At 49.7% G+C, this 22,172-nt stretch overlaps 2 protein-coding genes across 11 annotated transcripts; both read right to left on the reverse strand.

Moving 5' to 3' along the window:
* Positions 1–50: 50 nt before the first annotated feature.
* On the reverse strand, positions 51–7,420 carry NEIL1 (nei like DNA glycosylase 1). Of its 9 annotated transcripts, XM_037833377.1 has the most exons (10): positions 6,347–7,412; positions 4,643–5,099; positions 2,486–2,614; positions 2,332–2,395; positions 1,950–2,049; positions 1,423–1,550; positions 1,018–1,045; positions 800–861; positions 497–662; positions 51–316 (listed from the first exon to the last, which is right to left on the reverse strand). In XM_037833377.1, exons 2-10 carry the CDS (start codon positions 5,074–5,076, stop codon positions 273–275), a joined length of 1,155 nt encoding a protein of 384 aa, XP_037689305.1. In that variant the 5' UTR covers positions 5,077–5,099; positions 6,347–7,412; the 3' UTR covers positions 51–272. The 9 variants fall into 9 exon arrangements, with proteins under 9 accessions (XP_037689305.1, XP_037689301.1, XP_037689307.1 ...); XM_037833373.1 differs by having other exon boundaries at positions 51–662; positions 6,347–7,418; XM_037833379.1 differs by lacking the exon at positions 1,018–1,045 and having other exon boundaries at positions 6,347–7,416.
* A 2,598-nt stretch (positions 7,421–10,018) lies between these two features.
* Positions 10,019–22,034, reverse strand: COMMD4 (COMM domain containing 4). Of its 2 annotated transcripts, none has more exons than XM_037835367.1 (8): positions 21,947–22,034; positions 12,107–12,178; positions 11,822–11,887; positions 11,591–11,630; positions 11,190–11,309; positions 10,975–11,055; positions 10,419–10,595; positions 10,019–10,331 (listed from the first exon to the last, which is right to left on the reverse strand). In XM_037835367.1, exons 1-8 carry the CDS (start codon positions 21,947–21,949, stop codon positions 10,291–10,293), a joined length of 600 nt encoding a protein of 199 aa, XP_037691295.1. In that variant the 5' UTR covers positions 21,950–22,034; the 3' UTR covers positions 10,019–10,290. The 2 variants fall into 2 exon arrangements, with proteins under 2 accessions (XP_037691295.1, XP_037691294.1); XM_037835366.1 differs by having other exon boundaries at positions 21,900–21,971.
* Positions 22,035–22,172: the final 138 nt, after the last annotated feature.

The raw sequence follows: 22,172 nt of genomic DNA on the forward strand, positions 1-22,172 counted from the left end.
TCCTGGGCCCCCCAATCAAGCATTCCCTGGCCTGCAGCCAGTCTGAGAAGTTCCACTTTTTCAGTTTATTTAAAAAAAATTTTTTTTCACATGAGCTTTAAAGACAGGGAATATATGCAGGGTACAGTTAAACAGTTAAAAACATCACAGTTCCACAGGGGACAGCCATGGGACCAGGGGCACGCAGACCCCTTCTAGGAAGCTAGACAGGCCCCCCAGAGCCAGGGCTGGGCAGCAGGAAGAGGTGGGCACAAGCAGGGCTCCCTCAGGCTCTAAGGGTGGGCTGCCAGCTTTGCTTTCTGGGGCTTTCGGGAGCCTGCGTGATGGACCCAGGAGAATGGCTAGCTTAGACTTCTCACGAGGGGCCCCACAGGCCGAGGACTGCCCCACAGCCTCCCTCCCACCTTTTTTCCCATGCTCCTCCCCCCTGCGTGGCCACCCCCCTCCTCTGCTGGGGATCCAGTGGCTGGGAGGGAGGATGCTGAGGGAAGCCGACCTGAGGCTGCTGGCCGCGCTCTCCTCTTCCTTTCCTCGGGGACTATGGGGGCTTCTGGGTCCCTTTGGAAGTTGGCCCCCCCAGGCTCCCAGGCTGCAGTCTGCTTGGGAAGCTCCCTGCGTGCCCTTCGTGTCCTGGGAGGGGCCTTGCTTGGAGTTGGAGGGCCCTGAGCAGAGGAGACCCCCACTCAGGGCAGGGGCTCGGCGAGCAGTTCTGAGGTTGATGAGGGCTCAGAAGCATGGCCTGGGAGGTGCAGCCAGGGCGGGAGAGAGCAGGGGAGGAAGGAGGAGCAGACAACCATACCTCCGCTTGGTCCTCAGGACCTGCCTGTGTCTCCTTGGATTTCTTCTTGCGAGACTTGCCCCCTGCAGGACACTGACGCTGGGGTCACAGATTCTATGGCCTCAGCTCCCCCATCCCCCTTTCCCTGCCAGAGGCGCCCCCGGGTTAGAGTGGAGATGGGGATGGAGAAGGGTGCTTGGCCTTTCTGCTCTTGACCTGTCACATTAGGGGTAGCTTACCTTTGGGTGCCAGGGGTCCAGGATCCCCCTAAAATAGAATGGGGAAATTTAGAAAGCAATCTGGGCCAGAGCAAGGGCAGTTTTCCTTGGAGACTCACACCTATTCTTCCAGATTAGTGTAGCCTCTCTGCTTCCCACTCCAGGTCAAAGCTGACACCAACCAGGCCGCTCTGCCCTTGGGCTGCCCCTTGAGCTGCTCCGGCAGCTGGGACCCTGGGATTCACAGGAGGGGAGGGGCATGGCCTGGGGATTCTGGACCCCAGGAACAGAGTGACCCTTGGGGCCCAGACAGGCCCTGGGCAACCCCACCTGGGGGAGACCCCAGCCCCTGCCCTGCTGTGACCTCAGGTCTCCCCACCCCACCAGCCTTCTCTGTTTCCCTGTGTGAGCAATAGGGCTCCACACCTGGAACCAGATGGTGCGGCCATGCCGATCCCGCAGGGAGCTCATGCCCGGCACGCCATAGCACCGCAGCCAGGCTCGAAAGGCGGCAAAGTCCTCCTCCCCGCTCTCCGGCCCGTAACCTTTGCCCCCTGTGGGACAGAGGAACCAGACGGAGGTCAGAGGGCAGACTCAGGTTGGGAGGAGTGGGGAGCCTAGCCAGACCTGGCCCAGACCTCAGCTACACGTGCTCATGGGCTGGGTCAGGGGCCAAGGCTCCCCACCCTCCTCCAGCCATGTGACCTTAGGCTGGTGACTTCCCCACTCTGGGCCATGGCTTTCCCATCCTGGAGCTGGGTTAAGAATCCTGGCCCTGCCTGCCTCATGGGCAGCTTGGAGGATACATATACACCTATGAAAGAGGAGACCTAATCTATTTAGCAACAACTGGGACTACAGCCTCCCATTTCCCAGGCAGGGAACCAGGCCCTGAGGGTTAAACAAGATGCTGGGGCCTAGGTAGTTAGCCATTTGTCTTCCCCAGGCCTCACCCAACTGGACCACTTCCTTGGGCACCAAGTGGCACAGCTCCAGCAGGTCCGGATTCTGCAGCTTGGCCCTGATTTTCTGGCTCAGAGTCAGCTCTGGGCTCTGAAGAAGAGGCAGGGGCAGGCCCTGGCTGTCAGCGTGGGGCAAGCCCACTGGGCCAGCAGCTGACTCCTTGGTAGCAGAACCCCCTCTGAGCTCAGCAGGACACACACACACACACACACACACACATTGTAGAGAAGAGGAAACTGAGGCCCCAAACTGAGAAAGGCAGACAGACGCAGAGCCAAGCTGGGAACAGCTGTCTCCACCCATACCCTGGGTGGCTGACACGCACATGCCAGCACACACACTCGTGTGTAATGTGCCTCCCTGGACCCTCACCAGCCTGCGATGTTGCACAGCCTCCAGCACCGTGCGGGCCTTCTCGAAGGGAGGGATCCTCAGCCTAGAGCGGTGGGGGACAGTGAGCCTTGCTGAGCATGGAGAACATGGACATGCCCTGCCCCCAGCCCCAGCCCTCGTGCCCACAACCTGCCCTGCTGACCGGTGCAGGATCTCTGCCCGCAGATAGTTGCCGATGCCATTGAAGAACCTCTGGTCCAGGAGGGCCTCGCAGATGGGCCGATCAAAGGCCTTGTCTGCTAGGTTTCGCAGCACATTCTCCCTAAAGGGACATGGCCCAGGTATGAGCCTCCTGCCCAGATTTGTTCCACTATGCCCCTTCCCGTGCCTGTGCTGGCAGAAGCGAACTCCTGGGGCACCACAGCTTCATTAGTTCCCATTTGCACCCAGGGCAGGTGGTGTGACAAGATGAGGGAGGGGGCTTGGGGAAACCTGCTCCCAGGTGCAGGGGTGGTGATGATGGGGTCCCAGCTCCTCTTCTCCCAGCTTCAGTGCTATTTGGCAGCTGGAACCTCTGTTTTCTTATTTAATGGGAAAAATATGGGATTTAATTCACTGTGAAAGGTGAAAAATACTAATCAAAACCAGTGTGTTCAAGGGAACACTTATGAGGAGTCTGTATGATGTGTGCTTATCACCAAAGTGCCTCAGACTCCACCGCCTTTTGAAAACAAGGTGATCACAGGACCTGAGGTGTGCCTGCAGCTGGAAACTCCTGGTGGGTTACACGGCATCTGCAGATTTGACATGGATGAGCTCAACTCTTGTCAAGACCCTGAAGACTGTCTTTGAGGAGCTGGCAATGGCTCTAGGCAGAAGGGGTGAGGGGCAAATCCTGGCTAATGAGCCCTTAGCAGCCCCCACCCCTACCCCCCAGTCATGGGTCTCCTTGGCACCAAACAGAAGAAATGCTTCCAGTTTCTTTGTGGAAAGAGGGCCTGGCAACACTGACTCAGTGATGGGCATGAGGAGAGCAGGGGGGCTAGGGGGTGGCAAGAAGCAGAGCTTTGGGGAAAAGGTAAGTATGGAAGGTTAGCTCAGGTGATGGCTCAGATTTCTGAGGAGAGCATCGCCCCACAGACTTCTCGGCTGTTGGACCAAGAAAATGTGCTTCCATCCAGGGCCAAGCTCAGGATGGAAAGATGAAGAGAGAAACTTCAGAGGCAGCTGACAAAGAGTGAATTTGTGGCGTGACTCCCCAGGAAAGGTGAGCTGGGGGGAGCCAGGACCATGAACAGACATTTCCCTGGGCGTGCGCTTGGGGGATCGTGCCTGGAAGACCGAGGCTCAACTGCCTTCTGTGCACCCAAGATGCCCTGGCCTGTCCTGCAGGGAACAAAGTCCCCTAAGGGCCAACTGAAGGCAGAAGGTCCCCGAGGAAGGGAGAACTCTCCAAGTCCACCTGAATTCACATCTGTGATTCCTGCCACTTAGAATGGTTTTGTTGCCTGGCTGCCTCCCCATCAGTCAGGCCTCAGCGCAAATGTCACCTCCCAGAGTGGCCTTTCCTGACTCCTGCGCCAATGTCATTCTCTACCTCCTCCACCTGTTGGATTTTTCTTCAGGCAGGTATCTATCTGAATCCTTCCTGTTTGTTTCCCTGTTCCTCCCTTCCCTACCTGAACATTAGCTCTAGGAGCAGGAACCACATCCCTCAGGTTTGCTGCTGTACCTGCAGCACCTAGAACAGGCCCTGGCATGAAGCAGAGACATCAATGTTTCCTCTTTAGAGGAAAGGAAGTGGCTGGTGCCCGGCCATCTGCATCACATCCCAGGTGGGGCTGCTACCCTTCCAGTAGGCAGAGGACACACACAGAGGAGGCCACAGGACACAGAGCAGTGGGCAGAGAGAATGTGGGGGGCCACGAAACCTGACTTACCAACCATGTCATTAGGCAGTGTCAACCCACCCTGAAACAATTCCTTCCTGCTCAGCCTCACTTCTGAGCATGTTGTCAAAGCCCCTCCTCCTCTCTTCCTAGCCGCCTGCAAACACCCAGAACAGCATGGGGCTCCCGGTCCAGCTCTGCTACTCCCCGGCCGTATGTCCTCAGGGCGGTGCCTGTCCATCCTCCTGTTAGCTCCCTGTCTCGCTTCCCACATCAGCTTTAGGCTGACACATCCATTAGCTCAGGGGCTGTCCCCAGGGCAGAGCACACTGTCTTATCCTACACATGAGGGGACTAAGGCCTAGGGAGGCAGGGGACTGGCCCCTGGGTGTCCAACAAGGCACTGACAGAGCCCAGCCCAAGGCCCAGACTGTCCCCACGGCACCTGGCACTGGCCCCACCTGAACTGCTCGTACTCCAGCAAGACACAGGGCCCACGGCCCGGCTGCCACTCGCCCCCGAGGTCCCAGCGTCCGAAGCGGCGGATGTCCACGAAGCAGAGGGTGAGCTGGGGGCTGGGGGCAGCTGTGTAGAAGCGCAGATGGGCATGGGGTGGCAGCGCATCACTGGGTGCCACCTGGAAGGATCCAGACATGCCAAAACGGAAGACAAGGGCCAGTGGCTCCTGTTGGGGCTGGGCCCCAGGTAGGGGGCTCAGTGTCAGGCGCAGCTCCTTGCCACGGGCTGCAGCTGAGATGCGGTAGGCACTGCTCTCAAAGGGTACCTCAGGGTTGCGACTGACAGCTGACTTCTCCACACATCCGCCAAACACCAGCCCCCCACATGTCTCGTTCACAAACTGGCTGGCCAGGTGCAGCTCGGGGCCCTCCGGCATCCTGTAGGAGAGGTGACTGCACCCTGTGGGGGGGGGGGGCGGGGGCAGCAGGTTGGGTCAGGTGTGCACCTGAAAGGTAGGAATCATCACCCTTAATGCACAGAGGAGAACCCTGAGGGTCAGAGAGGGGTGTGGCCAGCTGGGGTTGGCACAGAGGTTGGCTGGCCTGGCCCACAGCCCCTGGCCCGCACCTGAAAGTACCGGGAAAACGGGCACTGGGGAGCTGAGGCTGGGGAAGGCAGTTTGCCTTCCTTATTAACACTGTCAACAAGCTCTCACTGCCTTCAGAATAAAGTCCAAATCCTTCCCCCGCCAACCTCCGTCATCTCATTTCCCCCAGTCCCCCCTCTCACTCACTTGCTCCAGGCACACTGCTCTTCTTCCCAGCCTCTGTCCCTACCATCGCTCTGTCGGGAACACCTCCCTCAGCTCAAAAAAGTCTCCTGAGAGAGGCCCTCCCAGACCACCCTATCCAAGGTAGCTCCCCGACCCTGTTTACTTTCCTTTGCGCACTTACCACAATCTGAACTTACCTTGTTTACTGTCAGCCTCTACCTCCACTCCCACCTCAGAGGGTAAGCCCTGCTAGTTTGACAGTCCCACTGCTTAGAACAGTGCCTGATCTGCTAACCGAACTACTGAGTGGACGAACCTAACCCTGCCTGGGAGACAAGCAGCTGTGAGCCTGAGCCCAGCGCTCAGCGAGCACCACCCCGGGCAGGGTGGGCGCCAGGACACGGAGGGCTTGCAGGCATCTCCAGATGCACAAGCACGGGAGGCAGGTTCACACAGCACCCAGTGGGGAGCCGAGGGGCACCAGCAAGGAACTCAGAGCAGAGGAATCTACGACTCCCGCACTAGAGCCTCAGTCCCCAGGGGAAGCGTACTTCACTTCGCTGGCTCCCACCTGGCTGAGAAAGGGGAGCTTGCCACTTTCCTCTTCCCCCAAGACGTGTCAGGATGGAAGATGAGGGTGTGTGGGGGTAGAGGGGTGCATGAGGCCAGGAAAGACTCCTTTACCTTCCCCTTCCCCCACCTCAGCACCGCCCACGGCTTGGCACCCGAAAGGTTTCATTTTGCAGGAAGAGGCGAACTTCCAGATTCCTAATTTTTTCAAGAGGCAGGCACTCTATGGCCGGACCCCACGCCATAGAGTGCCCTCAACTGGGCCCCTGCCTTCGGCTAACTTGTCTCCCTTCTTCCCCCAACAGTCCCAAATTCCATCCTCTCCTCACCTCTGCTGCACACCTTCCATCCCGCTCCCACGTACCTGCAATCTGCGCCGCTCCCGGCCAGTCTGCAGTCCTAGGGGGTTAATGCTAGGGGTGGAGCCGCGCCTAGGAGCATGCTGGCGGCTGCGGGCGCTGCTCCAGCGCCTGCTGGGAAGTGTAGTTCCTCGGTGAGTTAGCCGAAGTCGAGACTCCTTGGTGTGGGGTCCCGGGCTGGGGGGCTCCGGGGTGTGCAGTCACCCAGCTGGGAGTTGGTGGAGGCGTCTGGATTCCAGCCGCCCGCCGCGGGCGAGATACGCAGTCGGTCGGAAGTCTCGGGTTGCAGCTGTCACCGCGGTTACAGGAAACAGCAGCAAGGTCCCAAAGCGGACGCGCCTGCAGCTGTACGCAGGACACGTGCAGGTGCGCGATAAACACGGGCTCTGGGGACCTAGTGGTGGCCCTAAGTATCGACGCATGGAGACGGCACATAAACATCATCACCTCCTGCGGGTGGGAAGTGCAGCCAACCAACAAAACCAGAGCGGAGGACAGCCTACTTCAGGTGGTTCTGTGAGGGAGGGTGGGCGGCGACATTTAGGCTGAGAACTCAACATCAAGGTGCCACCAGGCAAACAGTGAGGGCAAGCAATATACCGAGGCAGAAGGAACCGCTGGTGTAAAGGCCTGATAGAGGAAAGAGCTCGGCTCATTGGAAGAAGCAAAAGAAGGCTGCTGTGGCTGGAGTGTAGTGTGGGGACCCAGAGGCAAGCAAGATCCTGGTCAGTCAGGTAGGGCCTCTGTAAGGTGTCTGCATTTTTTTTCTAAGCGTGATGGGGCATGTAGCAGGCACTGGTGCCTGACTCCTAACTATGATCTCTTCCCTTCCTACTACTTCTACTTCTGTTTTCCCTCATTTATTTATTCATTTATGTTGGCAGAAATATTTTAAAGTATATTAGGCAAATTATGACATTTCATCCCCAACACTTAAGTATGTATCTCCAATACAAAATCACAATATCTTGATCATACCTAAATAAAGTTAACAATAACATCTAATATTAATATCATCTAACACCTGGTCCACATTCAAATTTCCCCAATTGTCCCCAAAATGTCTTTTACAGCTGGTTTGTTCATCAAGATGGAATACAACCAAGAATTACATGTCTCAGAAAAGAGAAAAAAAAAGAAAAAAAAAATTACATCTCATTAATCATCTTTAATCTTGATGGAACCACCCTCCCCACCTCCCACCCATCTTCCTGTTTACCCTTCTTTTATTGGCCTTTCATTATACTGACATTTCAAAAGAGTCTAAGCCCTTTGCCTTTTGAGATGCCCCATCACATTCTGGGTTTGTCCAAATGTTTCCTCAGGATGTCATCTCCTTGTTCCTCTACCTGTAGTTTTTCCTGCACACTGAGAATTAGATCTAAAGGCTTAAATGAACTCAGGACACCTCCTGGGTGCTGCTCTGTACTTGAAATTGCACCACATTAGGAGGCACCCAACATCTGGTTGTCCCACTTTAGTGAGGCTAAAATTGATCAAGATTGAGGCCGTGATAGCCAGACCTCTGCTTTATAAATGTGTGATCCACACCTTGTGACCACTAAGTCATGTATGGTGTGAACAGAGAAGGGTGAACTGAAGGAAGAATGACCTCAAGGGCAGAACCATGAAAGATGAGGACTGGACCAAAGAGACCTCCTTGGGCCAAGAGAGTGGGCCCAGTCACATGTGCGAAAAGGGCAGGTTCACCTTGCAGGGCACAGGTCATCTGTCCTGGTGCCTGGAGGGGGCTGGCCTTGTGCCCCATTGTTTGGGGAGAGTGCTGTTACTTCAAAGCTCAGAGAAGGTGGGGTCTGGGTCCCAGCATTCCTGGAGAGCCTGGCCTCCATCATGATACTTAGAGAAGGTGGGACCTTCACCCCAGTGTTTAGGCAGAGCACAGACCCTGGGTAATGGCTTGGAAGGCTGTTTTTTCCCATCCCCCAGGCCCTGGGGTCTGAATTCTCTGAGGGAGGGCCACCACTTGAGCTGCCCCCACACACACACTTTTCTTAGGGAAAATACACCCTTTAGGGAGTTATCTTCTACACTTGAATTCCTCCTTTGTCTCTCTGACTCTGTTAACTCCACCCTTGCCTGACAATTGAAAATGCCTGAGGCTTTCTCAAATGAGCTACTTAGGATGAGAGAAAAAAACAAAAGAAAAAGAGAGAAAGCCCCCTTTCAGAGCCAGTCCCCAGCCCCTCAGTTTCATTGGTCAACCAGTGTTGGTACCTGGTTCTCTGTGCCCCTTTTCTTGGGACTCAGACATTTTCCAATATTCTGAGCTCAGCTGTCTCCAAAAACCTCTGTTTTTGATTATGTTTTCTGTTTTTTTGTTTTGTTTTTTTCCGTCAGCCCTGTCTCCTCTCTGCCAGGAGGAACCTAAGGTTCCTTTCCTGCTTGCTCTGAGTTCATCTGTGCTTGTAGCTTGTATTCATAGTCCAAATTTGTTAATTAAAACCACAATTGAAGCTGGTTGAGTTACTTTCCCTCTCTCCAGGTAACCTTTTTTCCACAGGGAAGTTGTTTCAGCTCAGCCTGCCGTGCTGGTGGGGGAGGGGTGCCAACTCTGCAGTTGGGGAGCTTTACTTACAGTTTTTTGCTGCAATCTCAGCCATTCCACCCATTCCATGCTGGTGTACGATGTGTGTCCAGTCACAGATGTCCCACAACAGTTGTTCCAGACTGTTTATTAGTTGTTCCTGTCTATTTACTAGTTGCTCTAGAAGACTGACTAAATTCTACACCTCTCTATGCCACCATCTTGCCATGCCTCCTTGGTCCTTATCTTTTGATGCTCAAACTGTCTCATATTTGTCCAGTAGGACGAGCTGGTGCCTTTGGGTATGACTCATTATTCTTTCTTTCTTTCTTTCTTTCTTTCAGTTTTTACTGTGGGGAAATATACTTTATTATTTTAACTATGTTTAAGTTTACTATTCAGCGTCATTAAGTACATTCACAATGTTGTTTAATCACCACCATTTCCAAAACATTTTCATCATCCCAAACAGAAACTCTGCACTCATTAAGTAATTAACTTCCCATTCCCCTCTTCCCCCAACCCCCATAACCACTATTCTAATTCCTGCCTCTAAATAATTTGCCTATTCTAGATCTCTCACAGAAGCATAACCATACAACATTTTACCTTTTGTGTCTGGCTTATTTTACTTAGCCTATAATTCTCTGATAGCTCCCCTGTACCACAAGATGCTTCAGGCTCACCTTGTACTCTCCCTGCACCAGCCCTGGAATCAGCCTTTCCTAGAGCCCTGGCTGGTCTAAAGCAGTCCCAGGAGGCCATTCTTCTTGCCAATGTGTGGTTCAGGCATGGGCCCTTCTTCGTTGATAAGGAAGATGGCAGGAGGTAAAGGGCTCTCTCCTTTCTCTACAAAAAGTATATGGCATGGAGGCCCCATGCTTGCTGCCAGCCTGAGGACAAGGTCACTACAGGGAGAGAAGAGCAAGGAGCAACATAGGACTCTGGAGCTAGAACCCTGATTTTCCTATCTACGGACAAGCTGTTTCTTTTTTTGCCTCACCCCTCCACCTGCCTCAATCAGTGGTTGAGAAGAGAAGAGTGGTGGGCCACGGAGATCTATATGACACTTGATGTCTCACAAAAACCCTCAGTCTGAACCAAAACACAAAAACACAAACCCATGCTCACACACCTTTACACTTCTGTTTATTCTTCCTCACTTGTGAAAACAGCATCAAATGACTGAAGGGGAGGAGAGAACATGAGGGAAAATGGACCTCAGGATCCCTATGATGAACTCTCACATGAGGACCTCAGAAACGGGGACCCAGGAGGCCCGGGCGTGGGCCCAGGCCAGACAGCCAGCATGCTGGGACTGGAGCGACCCACAAAGAGAAGTTTGGAGGGAAGCCACCTGACACGGAGAGGGAGGCTTCACATGGACCCCAAACACCCATCTCCTCAGCCCAGGTTGCTCATCAGGGTCTGGGCCTGCCTCAGTTCTGCAGGGAGAAGAGGTGGGCATGCAGGTGGCAGTCAGTTGGGGGCTGGGCGGGACCCCTTACCCTCCAGGCCTAGCTGAGCCTCACCTGCCAGCAGGACCTGGAACTTGTCTGCTGAGAGGGACATGGTGATGGGCTGTGCCTTGCCCCCTGGAGCAGCAGCCACGTCCAGCTTCAGGTGCACCATGGGCTCCTCCACGGTCTGCAGCAGGCTGGAGCTCAGCGTGTAGTCAACCCGCCAGCCCACGCCCGTCAGCCTGTTCACTGCAAGGCAGCATGGGGCAACTCTCAGAATCTGAGGCAAGCACACCAGGCAGCCCTCAGTACCTACCTGGATCAGCTCTCAACCCAAGGCTGTACGGCCTTTGAAAAGCTCTCATCCCTCTCTGCCTCACAGGTGGGGCAATAATCCTGGCCCAGGCTTGGCACAGGGGAAGAGCTCAATCAACAGGAGTTCAGATCACCCACAAATCACAAAGGAAAGAAGACTGGGCTGGAATCAGCAGACCCAGGGCAAGGCCCGGCCCTGCAACTGCTCCAGATGTGATGCCAGCTAAGTCTTCTACAAGGACTGGTACATTGCACGCTGCATGCACCTTCCAGAATGGACCCCAGGCCTCATGCTGGCCTGCCCCACACTCACCGCGCAGGCTACAGGCCCGCAGGTGCTCCTGCAGAGGGCTTTGCTTCTCCTCGTAACAGCGGCACAGACTGGAGGCATGCTCTGGGGGCAGAATGGAGGTCCCGTGAGGTGGCAGGCCGGGGCTGGGGCTGAGCTGCTCAGGGTCACATGGCCTGACCTGCTGTCTGGCAGACCTTGGCCCCAGGTTGCCCACCTGCCCGCCCACATCCCCATACCTTTGGGCAGCCCCAGCTGCTGCAGTTCACTGGACAAGGACTCGCCATCCACACTATGCTTGGCAGCACTGGAGAGGATGAAACTCAGCACCGCCACCGTGGCTTTCACATCACCTGACTCTGGGGGTCCCCCACAGGGGTAGGGAATGTCACTGTGGCCCCAGCTGCCTCCCTGCTGCCCCACCATCTTCAGCTCAGAGCTCCCAGGCCTTCTTGGGCCGCAGCCACCACTACTGCTTCCCTGGAAGCTGTCAGAGGACACTGGGGGTGGACTGTCAGCATCTTTCTTCCCCTCATGCTCCTCTGCTAAGGCAGTAGGTCGGGGGAGGGGAGCTCTGTGCCAGGCACCAGGCTGAGCACTTGGGGTCGCCCAAAGCCTTTGGAATCAGTGGGGTACTCACCAAACTTGGCATCAGCTGTGAGCTTCAGGATCTTGTCATACTAGGGGGAAAGGAAGCCCTCAGGAGGTGCCAGATCCCTCCTCACCGGCCCCTCGACCCCCAGCCTGGATGCTTGCTAGGGAAGAGGCTGGGCTACAGAAACGGACCTACTTCCCTGAGCCTGGTGTCGAGTTTCAGGGTAGTAAGGGTCATGGGGAATGGAACAGTGGGGTGCTGGGGTTCTTTACTCACATCAATCCCCTGTCCCAGAAGCTCCTTCAGCACCTGGCTGCACAGTAGCCGCAGCTTCACAGAGGACTGGAAGGGAAGGCCCCAGATCAGCCAGACTGGCCCACCTCACCCCTCATTGCTAGGGGAAGGCTCAAAGAAGGCCATCCACATGACTGAGGTCACACAGCATGCCAGGACAGGCTGAGCACTGAGGACCCAACCCCAGAGTGACCTCACTACCTTCCACCCCCACAGCTCTGGTCCCCACCCCCTTCCTCCCCACTAGGTAGACCCCATGCACTCAACAATCTTGGCCAGTGTGCTGATCTCTGCGAGGACCCAGTCGGGACAGTCCAGATCACCACAGAACCGGAACCTCTGCAAGGGAGTGAAACAGGTGGTCAAGCTGGAGGGAGGGCCGAGGAGTGGCCGGGTTCCATGTGTGACACCCCACTACTGTGTACCCAGGGACCCCTGGTCCCTGTCCAAGATGGAGGCCCTCTGGCCACTTTTTCCCCCTAATATCTGGTTGTTTAAAGAACCCTCTCACTGACCCACCCTGCCACTAAACCCTGTTCTGATGCTGTACTGAGGGTACAGCAGGGACAAAACAAAGTCCCAGGCCTCATGGACATGAGTGAGTTCTTCACCTCATTGCCTGACACTTCCCCCTCTGCCCCCCCCCCACCCACCCCTGGCTCCAGCCAAGCTGGCTTCCCCGCAGTTCCTTGGATACACCAGGAATTCTTGTCCTTCCTGCCCCCACTGCGTGGAACATTCTTTCCCTGGGTACTGCACGGCTTGCTCCCTCATTTCATTCAGGTCTCTGCTCAAATAACTCCTTGTTAAATGGGCTTCCCTGACCATACTCTCTAAAATAATCCCTCACACAAGGAAATTATGGGGGCCAGTAGACATGTTCACTATCTTGAGCACAGTGATGTTTCACCAGTGTATACACGATATAACTTATTAAATTGTACACTTTACATATATGTGGTTTACTGTATCAGTTCTATCTCAATAAAGCTCTTTAAAAAACCCAGCCCTTCCCCATCATGCTTTAGCCCCTTATCCTGCTTTCTTGATCTCCATAGTATTTATGACAGCATATATCACATTTTACTTATTTATTGGAGGTCTCTCTCCCCCATTAGAATGCACAGCAGGAATGTTTATGTTTTATTCACTGCTATATCCCCAACGCCTATAACCCTGCCTGGCAAGTAAATATTTATAGGAAGAATGGATGGATGGATGGATGGAGAGTAGTCTAGTGGGAGAGAAAGACAATAAACTAAACATCAAATAAACAATGTCAGGTAGAGATAAGTGCTATGACAATAAGCAAGATCATGAGCCAGAGGCGCCTGGGGGATGGGGCTCTTTTGCCCAGGGTGATCAGGCAAGGGATAAGTATCCTGAGGGGCAGCTGGGCCAACAGACTATTATCCTCATCAAACACCCCTTCCAGCTGCCACCGAGACCTGACCTGAAGGCTGTTCCCCCTTCAGCTTCTTAGGCAAGCTGCTCATCCTCCCCACAGGTATTTGCAGATGAGGGAAGGGGTGAGGGGTGGGACGCAACCTCTTCTTTCTCCATTCCCAATGCCAGGTCTTGATGCTCCCAACCTTCCCCCAATCGCCTGCTCTGCTGAGGCACAACAGCATATTTCAAAGGGAACTTATTAAGAACTTCCGGGAAGACAGTGGAGTAGGTGAGGTGGAAGGGGCTTCTCCCCCATGAAAGTAACCAGAGGGGCCAGAGGACACCCAGGACCGCAGTTTCCAAGTGTGACCGACAGAGGGTCCCCCATAGTACTTGAAGGGGATGCCAACAAAAACAGGAGAGAGAGAGAGTGGTTCCAGAGATGGGGTAAGTTTGTTCCCACAGACTGCCTCCCAGCCAGCAGCACCAAAACCGCCGCCAGGCAAAGGAATGAGCAGTGGTTCTCCATTCCTGTGCACCTACCTTGACAGTCTGCTAGGGGATGATCTCCCATAGCCAGATGGACGGGAATTCCCGTGAGGGAAACTGGCAGCCAGCATTTACTCTCCCCCCACAGAAGGGGGTGGGGTGCACCAGCAAGAAGTGGGGAAGGGAGAGGCACCATCCTGATGATCAGGAGCCCCTCCCACACCCCAGAAACTCGCGGGCACAAGGCAGGCCAGGAGACAGCAGGTAGGGCCCACATTCCATCTGCAGGGTACCCTTGAGCAGACTCCCTGCCTACCTGCTCAGGGCCCATGTCGTAGCCCCAGGGCAGGTAGTCCCCAGTGCACACAGAGAACTGGTGCACTGACTGGCTCCCCACCCAGTTTAGACTCTGCCCAGCACCAAAGAGAAGTTTGAGGAAGACTGACTTGACAGTGCCACCTGCTGGTAGGTTAGGGAAACTTCACTCCAGCAAACTGTACCTCAAGGGCACCACCTGCTGGTAGGATTGGGAAACTGCACTCCAGCAAGCTGCAGCTTTACCAAATTATATATAAATGCTCAAATAATCCTGCATTTCCCAAAATACCCTTATCAAGAAAAGCAAATGCCCCGAAGCCAACAGAAAATTACAAAGCACTTGAAGAGTCTGGAAGATATGGACAAGTCAAACAAATAAACTAAAAAGCCAGAGGAGACACAAAATTTGAAGCAATTAAAGAAATACCAAACTTTCCAAAAAAAAAAAAAATTGACACCATTCCTGCTCAGACTTTTTCAAAAAATTGAAGAAAAAAGGAACACTACCTAACTCATTCTATGAAACTAATATCACTCTGATACCAGACCCAGATAAAGATAATACAAAAAAGGAAAACAATAGGCCAATCTCCCTAATGAACATAGATGCAAAAATCCTAAGCAAAATAATTGAAAATCAAATCCAAAGGCACACTAAAAGAATTATACACCATGACCAAGTGGGGTTCATTCCTGGCATGCAAGGGTGTTTCAACATAAGAAAATCAATTAATGTAATTCAACACATTAACAAATAGAAAAGGAAAAATCAAATGATCATCTCAATAGATGCTGGAAAAGCATCTGACAAAATTCAACATTCCTTTTTAATAAAACACTTCAAAAGCCAGGAATTTAGGGAACCTTCCTCAATATGATAAAGGGCATATATGAAAAACCCAGAGTCAGCATAGTGCTCAATGGTGAGAGGCTGAAAGCCTTCCCCCTAAGATCAGGAACAAGACAAGGATGCCCACTGTCACCACTGTTATTCAACATTGTGCTAGAAGTTCTAGCCAGAGCAATTCGCCAAGACAAAGATATAAAAGGTATCCAAATTGGAAAGGAAGAAGTAAAACTGTCATTATTCACAGATGATATGATCTTATATTTGGAAAATCCTGAGAATTTGACCACAAAGCTACTTGAGCTAATAAAAAAAATTCAGCAGAGTGACCGGATACAAGATTAATACACATAAGTCAGTAATGTTTCTATGCACTAGTAATGACCTAACTGAAGACACAATAAAAAAAAAATTCCATTCACAATAGCAACTAAAAAAATCAAGTACCTAGGAATAAACATAACCAAGGACGTAAAAGACCTCTACAAAGAAAATTACAAAATTTTACTAAAAGAAATTTTTAAAAAAGTACCTAAATAGGTGGAAAATATTCCATGCTCATGGATAGGAAGACTAAACATTGTTAAGATGTCAATTCTACCCAAACCGATATACAGATTCAACACTATTCCAATCAAAATTCCAACAAACTACTTTGCAGACTTGGAAAAGTTAGTTATCAAATTTATTTGGAAGGGAAAGGGGCCTTGAATTGCCAAAAAATCCTAAAAAGGAAGAACAAAGTGGGAGGACTTACATTTCCAGACTTTGAAGCCTACTGAAAAGGTACAGTGGTCAAAACATAAAGATACAGTGGCATAAAGATAAGACATATCGATCAATGGAATCGAATTGAGAGTCAGAAATAGACCCCCAGATCTATGGTTGACTGTTTTTTGATAAGGCCCACGAATCCACAGAACTGAGTCGGAACAGTCTCTTCAACAAACAGGGATGGGAGAACTGGATAGCCGTAACCAAAAGAAAGAAAGAGGGCCCCTACACAAAAATTAACACAAAGTGGATCAAAGACCTCAATATAAGAGACAGCACAATAAAACTCTTATAAGATAATATGGGGAAAACGTCTTCAGGAACTAGTAATAGGAGATAGCTTACACCTTATACCCAAAGTACAAGCAACAAAAGAAAAAAAAATAGATAAATGGGAACTCCTCAAAATCAAAAGCTTCTGTGCCTGACGCTTACGTCAATTCTCAGGAGTAAAAGGCTGCTCAGTTAGCATTGCTGAATTTGTTCCCCCTTAATATACAATGTGAGGCATTAAAATACAATAGTTTAAAATATATATATTAAAAAAAAGCTTCTGTGCCTGAAAAAACTTTGCAAAAAGGTGAAGAGGTAGCCAACTCAATGGGAGAAAACATTTGGAAAACATATATCTGATAAGAGACTGATAGCCTGCATATATAAAGAAATCCTACAACTCAACGATAATAGTACAAACAGACCAATCATAACATGGGCAAACAATATGAAAAGTTATTTCTCCAAAGGGGCAATAAAAATGGCTAAAAAACACATGAAAAAATGTTCATCTTCACTAGCTATTAGGGAAATGCAAATCAAAACCACAATGAGATACCATCTCACACCAATAAAAATGGCTGCCTTCTAACAAACAGAAAACAATAAATTCTGGAGAAGATGTGGAGAAACTGGAATTCTATTCATTGCTGGTGGGAGTGCATAATGGTACAGGCACTGTGGAAGACAGTTGGGCAGTTTCTCAGAAAACTAGATATTGAATTATCCTATGATCCAGCAATTCCACTTCTTGGTAAATACTCAGAAGATTTGAAAGCAGAGATACGAACAGACATTTGTACACCGATGTTCATAGCAGCATTGTTCACAACTGCCAAGAGATTGCAACAATCCAAGTGCCCTTCAACAGACGAGTAGATAAACAAAATGTGGTATATACATACGATGGAACATTATGCAGCAGTAAGAAGCAACAAGGTCCTGAAACATATGGCAACATGGATGAACCTTGAAGATATAATGCTTAGTGAATTAAGTCAGACACATAAGGAGAGATATTTTACGTTACCACTACTATGAACTCCCTGAACAATGTAAAAGCAATGTCTTATAATACAGAATATTGGGGACCTAGTGATAGGCAGAAGCTAGTGAGGGGGAATGATAATCTAACATGTTCAGATACGTTAATGATGGTGAATTCAAAGATACGGGAATGGATAGGGGTGACGACTGTTTGTTAATGGAAATTTACGAATCAGAGCTGTATTGAAGGCGAACAGGATTGAAAGGGGTTTTTTAAAGGCATGTTTCCCACAGATCAGCACCACAAATACAGACAGGTGCTTGCATTATATACTTCTAAGTACACTAGCAGAGAGAGTTGAAAACAGAAGGGTATATGGGAAAAATCTACCTATTGCATACTAGGGACTATAATTAATAGGAATACCTCACTGGTATCACACATATACCAGGGACAAAGAATTAAGGGCTGACAAGAGCTACGAGGCATCTTGGGTCATGAGAACTGTTTAAAATGGAGAGTGATGAGGACTGTAGAACTAAGTGATGACAATGTGAGATATGGATATGGATTATTGTGGCCATAACATATGCTATGTGAATTTAGGAACCCCCTACTTTATAAGTCAAGCCCTCAATGTTGAGGCTTGCTCGGGTGAAACTTATGGTTGTCAAGGGAAGGCTAAGCCACCAATAATTATGCCTAGGGTCACCTTCAGAGAACCTGTTTTGTTGCTCAAATATGGACTTTCTCTAAGCCGAACTCTGCAAATAAATTTATCACCCTCCCCCCGACATGGGACAGAACCCCCAGGTGAATGAGCCTTCCTGGCGATGTGGGACATGGATTCCGGGAATGAGCCTGACACTGGCATTGAGTTTTTGAGAATACCTTTTTGACCAAAAGGGGGAAAAGAAAGGCAACAAAATAAAAGTTTCAATGGCTAAGAGATTTCAAATGGAGTCAAGAGGCTCTCTTGGAGGTTACTCTTATGTAAGCTTCACCTAGATATGCCAAATGACCACAGTCTGATGAGCCCAAGTCAGTAGTAGTCCCCAAAACCTTAAAGAATACCCGGATCCCTATCTGATGCTCTATAAAAGTTTCACTCACTAAGTTTATTCTTCAGAAACTTAAATCCTTCAGAGAACTCCTATGCCAGATAAGTCCCAAAACCCAGAGGCAATAGCCTCTTCAAGTACATCAAACAGGTGTGTACCCTTTTTTCATAAAGTCAACACCCCTTTTCAACATGAACAAGCTAGACATCCCTGAAGATCGGGAAAGTGATTAAAGTAGAGGAAGGGGTAGCAACAGACAAGAAGGAATTTAACAAAAGATTATAAATACTGAATCTTCTTTTTCTTAGTTGCTAGGGTGTTAGAATAGCTAGAAGGAAATAAATGAAATGGTGGAACAGTAACCCATAGCATCCTTTGAAATTGTTCTATAACTACTCGTTAAATTTTAATTTGAAAGCTATACCTTTTTGTATATATATCATACTTCACAATAAGGAAATAACTGAAACTATGGCACTGTAACTCATAACAACTTCGGAATTTCCTATATAACTCCTTGTTAAATCATACTTTGAAAGATATCTTTTTGTACACATTATATTTCACAATAAAGAAATAACTGAAACTGTGGAAATGTAACCCATAATATTCTTTGAAATTTGCTCTCAAACTACTTGCTAAATTGCACTTGGAAAGTTGCCACTTCTGTGTATGTATGTTATATTCTACAAAAAAAAAATGATTTAAAAGGGGGAGCTTATTAAATTGACGCAGTTATCAAAATATTCAAAACAAATTGGTGATAGAGTATTACATGTGTTTCTTTATGAAACTGTAAAACAAGAACTAGCAGCAAATCTAATAACCACCATAATTTAGAAATTATGAGCATAAACAGTATTTTGAGGTATCTGCAATCATAGGTGCTAACAATCCTGGAGTTAATTGCTAACATTAATAACTGTAGAAAATACTAAATTTCAGTTTAACATTAGTGAAAATAAAGATTTAAGATCTTTATTTCCCTAAGTTCATGGGCTCCTGAATCGTGTCCACAGAGCAATATATACCTCAGTATTATCCGAGTTTTTTAATCACAAGAATGTGTTCCTCATATAATTTCTTAAAATACTGGCATTTCTCTAGGCTCTGCCCTAGACCCTCTCTCTTTTCAATTCATACTCTTGCTGAGATAGCTTACACATTCTTAAGATGCAATTGTCATCTTTGAGCCAATCACTCTGAAATTGACAACTGCCACTGCAGGTGCTCTTCTGAACTCCCAATCCTTAAATTCACACCAGATGCTCACAGACTCCTCCCGTGCAGCATGGCTTGAAGGGATTGGTGTTCTCTTCACAGAAACCTGCTCCCCATCCTGGGTTTCTCATCCCATTGAGCACTAGACCTGGGAACGAAGCTTGGCACCTCCTCTTTTCCCCACATTCAGTCACTGAGACCTGCTGATTTCCCCCATTTCTCTCTATCCCCACTGCCTCCACCTTAACTTAAGTCACCACCAGCTCCTGTGGGTCTGTTGTCCCAGCTTGGGCTCCCTGTTCCCCTTGTTCTCCCTCCACAAGCAGACAGAAGGACCTGTGTTTAAGTCCAAACTCCTCTGAATGGCTCTCAAAACCCAGTAAGATTGGTTCTAGCCTTATCTTTCACTAACCTCCAGATTATATACTCTTCTAAGTGAAATGCCTTCATTCCTATGGAGCCCTGTGCTCTCTCACCTGAAGCCTCTGAACACACTGTTTCCTCTGAAGATGCACCCTCCCTCCCCATACCTCCCTACTCCTGGTCCACAAACTGCAGTTCACCCAGACAGCTTTTCCTGGGCCCTCTGGTCAACATCACCCTCAGAGACGCCTTCTGAATACTCCACACAAGGCACAGTTAGGCCCCTTCTCCTCAGCTCTTAAGTGTGTCCCCTATTCAAACTTCCCACTCTTCTTCTTCTTCCCTTCTGCAGCTGAAGTCCCAGTGCCTGGCACAGTCCCTGGAACAGAGTAGCCACTCAGAAAATACCGGCTGAGGATCACCCATTGCATTTCCTCCTGCTTTTAAAATACATCTTTCATGATATTGACCTTTTTAAAGAGTTCAGGCCCTATGTTTTATAGCAAATTCTACAATCCAGATTTTTCTCATTGTTTCTTCATGTTAGATTTGGTTAAATATTTTTGGCAAGAATATTAACACAAAGTGATGTACTTCGCCTGACAACATATCAGAAGACACATAACACCAATTTATGCCATTCTTGGTGATACTGTTTGATCACTTGGTTAAGCTGGGGTCTATCAAAGGGCTCCATTATAAAAATAACTTTTCCCTTTGTAGTTAATATTGATATTTAGAGAACATGTGAATATTCAGTTCTCCAACAATCTTTCACCCATTGCTTTTAGAAATCTCTAATGATCCTTGAATCAATTTAAAGTAGTAATCGCAAAATGGTGATATTTCTAGGGGTAGTCATCTTTTCTGACCTCTTCACTGCTGTATCCACAGTGCCTGGCACAGTGTTGAGAATAGAGTAGGCACTGAGTGAATAAATGAATGAAAATCTACTTTATATATAGGATAAACCAATCACAAATACTGTCAAAATGGTGGCACTGTGCTTCAGAATGAACTATCCACTCTTTGGACCAGCGATCTACAAACTACAACCCATGGGCCAAATCCAGTCTGCAACCTGTTTTTGTATGACCCACAAGCTAAAAATGGTTATATTTTTAGATCATTGAAAAAAAAAAAATTACAAGAACAATACATCACAACATGTGAAAATTATATGAAATTCAAATTTCAGGGCTCATAAATATAGTTTCATTGGGACATAGCCACCCTCATTTGTTTATGTGTTGAAGATGACTGCTTTCATGCTACAATGGTAGAGTTGAGTAATTGCAGCAGAGACTATATGGTCCACAATATTTAAAATATTTACTATCTAACTGTGGCAACCCGTGGCCTGAGCAAAACAGGTCTGCAGATCTTTGGTGCACAGCAGTCTGCATGACCTAGGCAACTAAATGTTTAACCTATTGTCTTTCTAAGCCAGTAAAGAAAAAAAGGGTAAATTGACCTTAAAATGTAACTTTATGCAAACAGTCAGGAAGTGAGAGGCTCTTAGTCTCACAAAAAGAGCAAGATGTAATTGTTCAAGTGTTATTCTAGTCCTTCCTGCACCACCCCCCAAGTCAGAATGACCTATTCCTGCATCTATGCTCCTCCCACCCTTAGAAAGGTCTTTGTCTTAAACCCATATAAAAGGCTTTCTGCCCTTTTTGCATTGCTCCGTTGTCTTCCCTGCGAATGTGATGCTTTCCTGGCCTGAGAGAGTCGTCAGGATCTCTCCACGACTTCTCACCCTGTAAGTAAGCCCTGAATAAAGGTTCATGTATCAGAAAAAAAAAAAAAAGAAAAAAGAAAATACCGGCTGAATGAATAAATGCGTGGAATGAGCAAATGAATGAATGAATGGGTAAGAAGTCCCAACCCAAATGCTACGCCTTTCTGGCTCTGGAAAGAGCAAAGGGGCTTCCTAACACTCTGGAACACTGCAGCCTAATACTAAGCAAGTTCTTCTCCAAGTTCTATAGGTTGTCCGGGGAAGTGAGCACCTCTGGAAGCTCCTCCTGGGACCAGGGAAGGGACTGAAAGGACTTCTGCACCGGACAAGCCCAGGTCCTGCGCCGGGAGGCAGGGGCCCTTCTTTGCGGCCAAGAGCGCACGCGGGATCCCAAGCCGGCCGGCCTGACCTGTCCTACATACCCTACTGGGGAACAGGAGGGCTGGGATTTGCCTTTTCTCTACCAGACCTCGGCCCTGACGACCGCATCCAAGGCGTATGCTGAGAGCAGTCTTCCGGTCTCCTCGCACCCGGGGCCACCCAGAGCCCCACCCTTCCCCAGAGATAGCAAATTAAGAATTTGGAGAGAGTCCTACCCTGCCTGCCCCCAGGCCCCTGCCTCGCATCACCCCTCATCCCTCACCATGGCGGCAAGCGGCCGGGGCCCGGAGTTGCTTCTTCCGGTCGCGCCTGGTCAGCTGATCCAGCGATCACGTGCCTCGCGAGTCGCCGAGTCCGAGAGGGAGGGGCCTTCTCCCGGGTGGGGGTGGGGGGAGCCGATCGCTTCCAGCTGGAGGTCCCCGGGGAGGGAAACGTGAGCGCCGCCTCCTCTGACTCCCCAGAACCCTTCGCCGGAAATGATCAGCTCC

This window comes from Choloepus didactylus, chromosome 4 (assembly GCF_015220235.1).
Source record: "Choloepus didactylus isolate mChoDid1 chromosome 4, mChoDid1.pri, whole genome shotgun sequence".
Lineage (NCBI taxonomy): Eukaryota > Metazoa > Chordata > Mammalia > Pilosa > Megalonychidae > Choloepus > Choloepus didactylus.

Bases quoted from the DNA above. Each gene is read 5' to 3' on its own strand.
- NEIL1 (XM_037833373.1), bottom strand. From the start codon at position 5,076: ATGCCGGAGGGCCCCGAGCTGCACCTGGCCAGCCAGTTTGTGAACGAG. The intron at 2,050-2,331 runs GTGAGGGTCCAG...CCTCTTCTTCAG, and splicing joins CTGTGCAACATCGCAGGCTG to AGCCCAGAGCTGACTCTGAG. The intron at 663-799 runs GTATGGTTGTCT...TCCTCTGCTCAG, and splicing joins GTCCTGAGGACCAAGCGGAG to GGCCCTCCAACTCCAAGCAA.
- COMMD4 (XM_037835366.1), bottom strand. From the start codon at position 21,929: ATGCGAGGCAGGGGCCTGGGGGCAGGCAGG. The intron at 11,631-11,821 runs GTGAGTAAAGAA...CTTTCCCCCTAG, and splicing joins TTCTGGGACAGGGGATTGAT to TATGACAAGATCCTGAAGCT. The intron at 11,056-11,189 runs GTATGGGGATGT...TTCTGCCCCCAG, and splicing joins GCAGCTGGGGCTGCCCAAAG to AGCATGCCTCCAGTCTGTGC.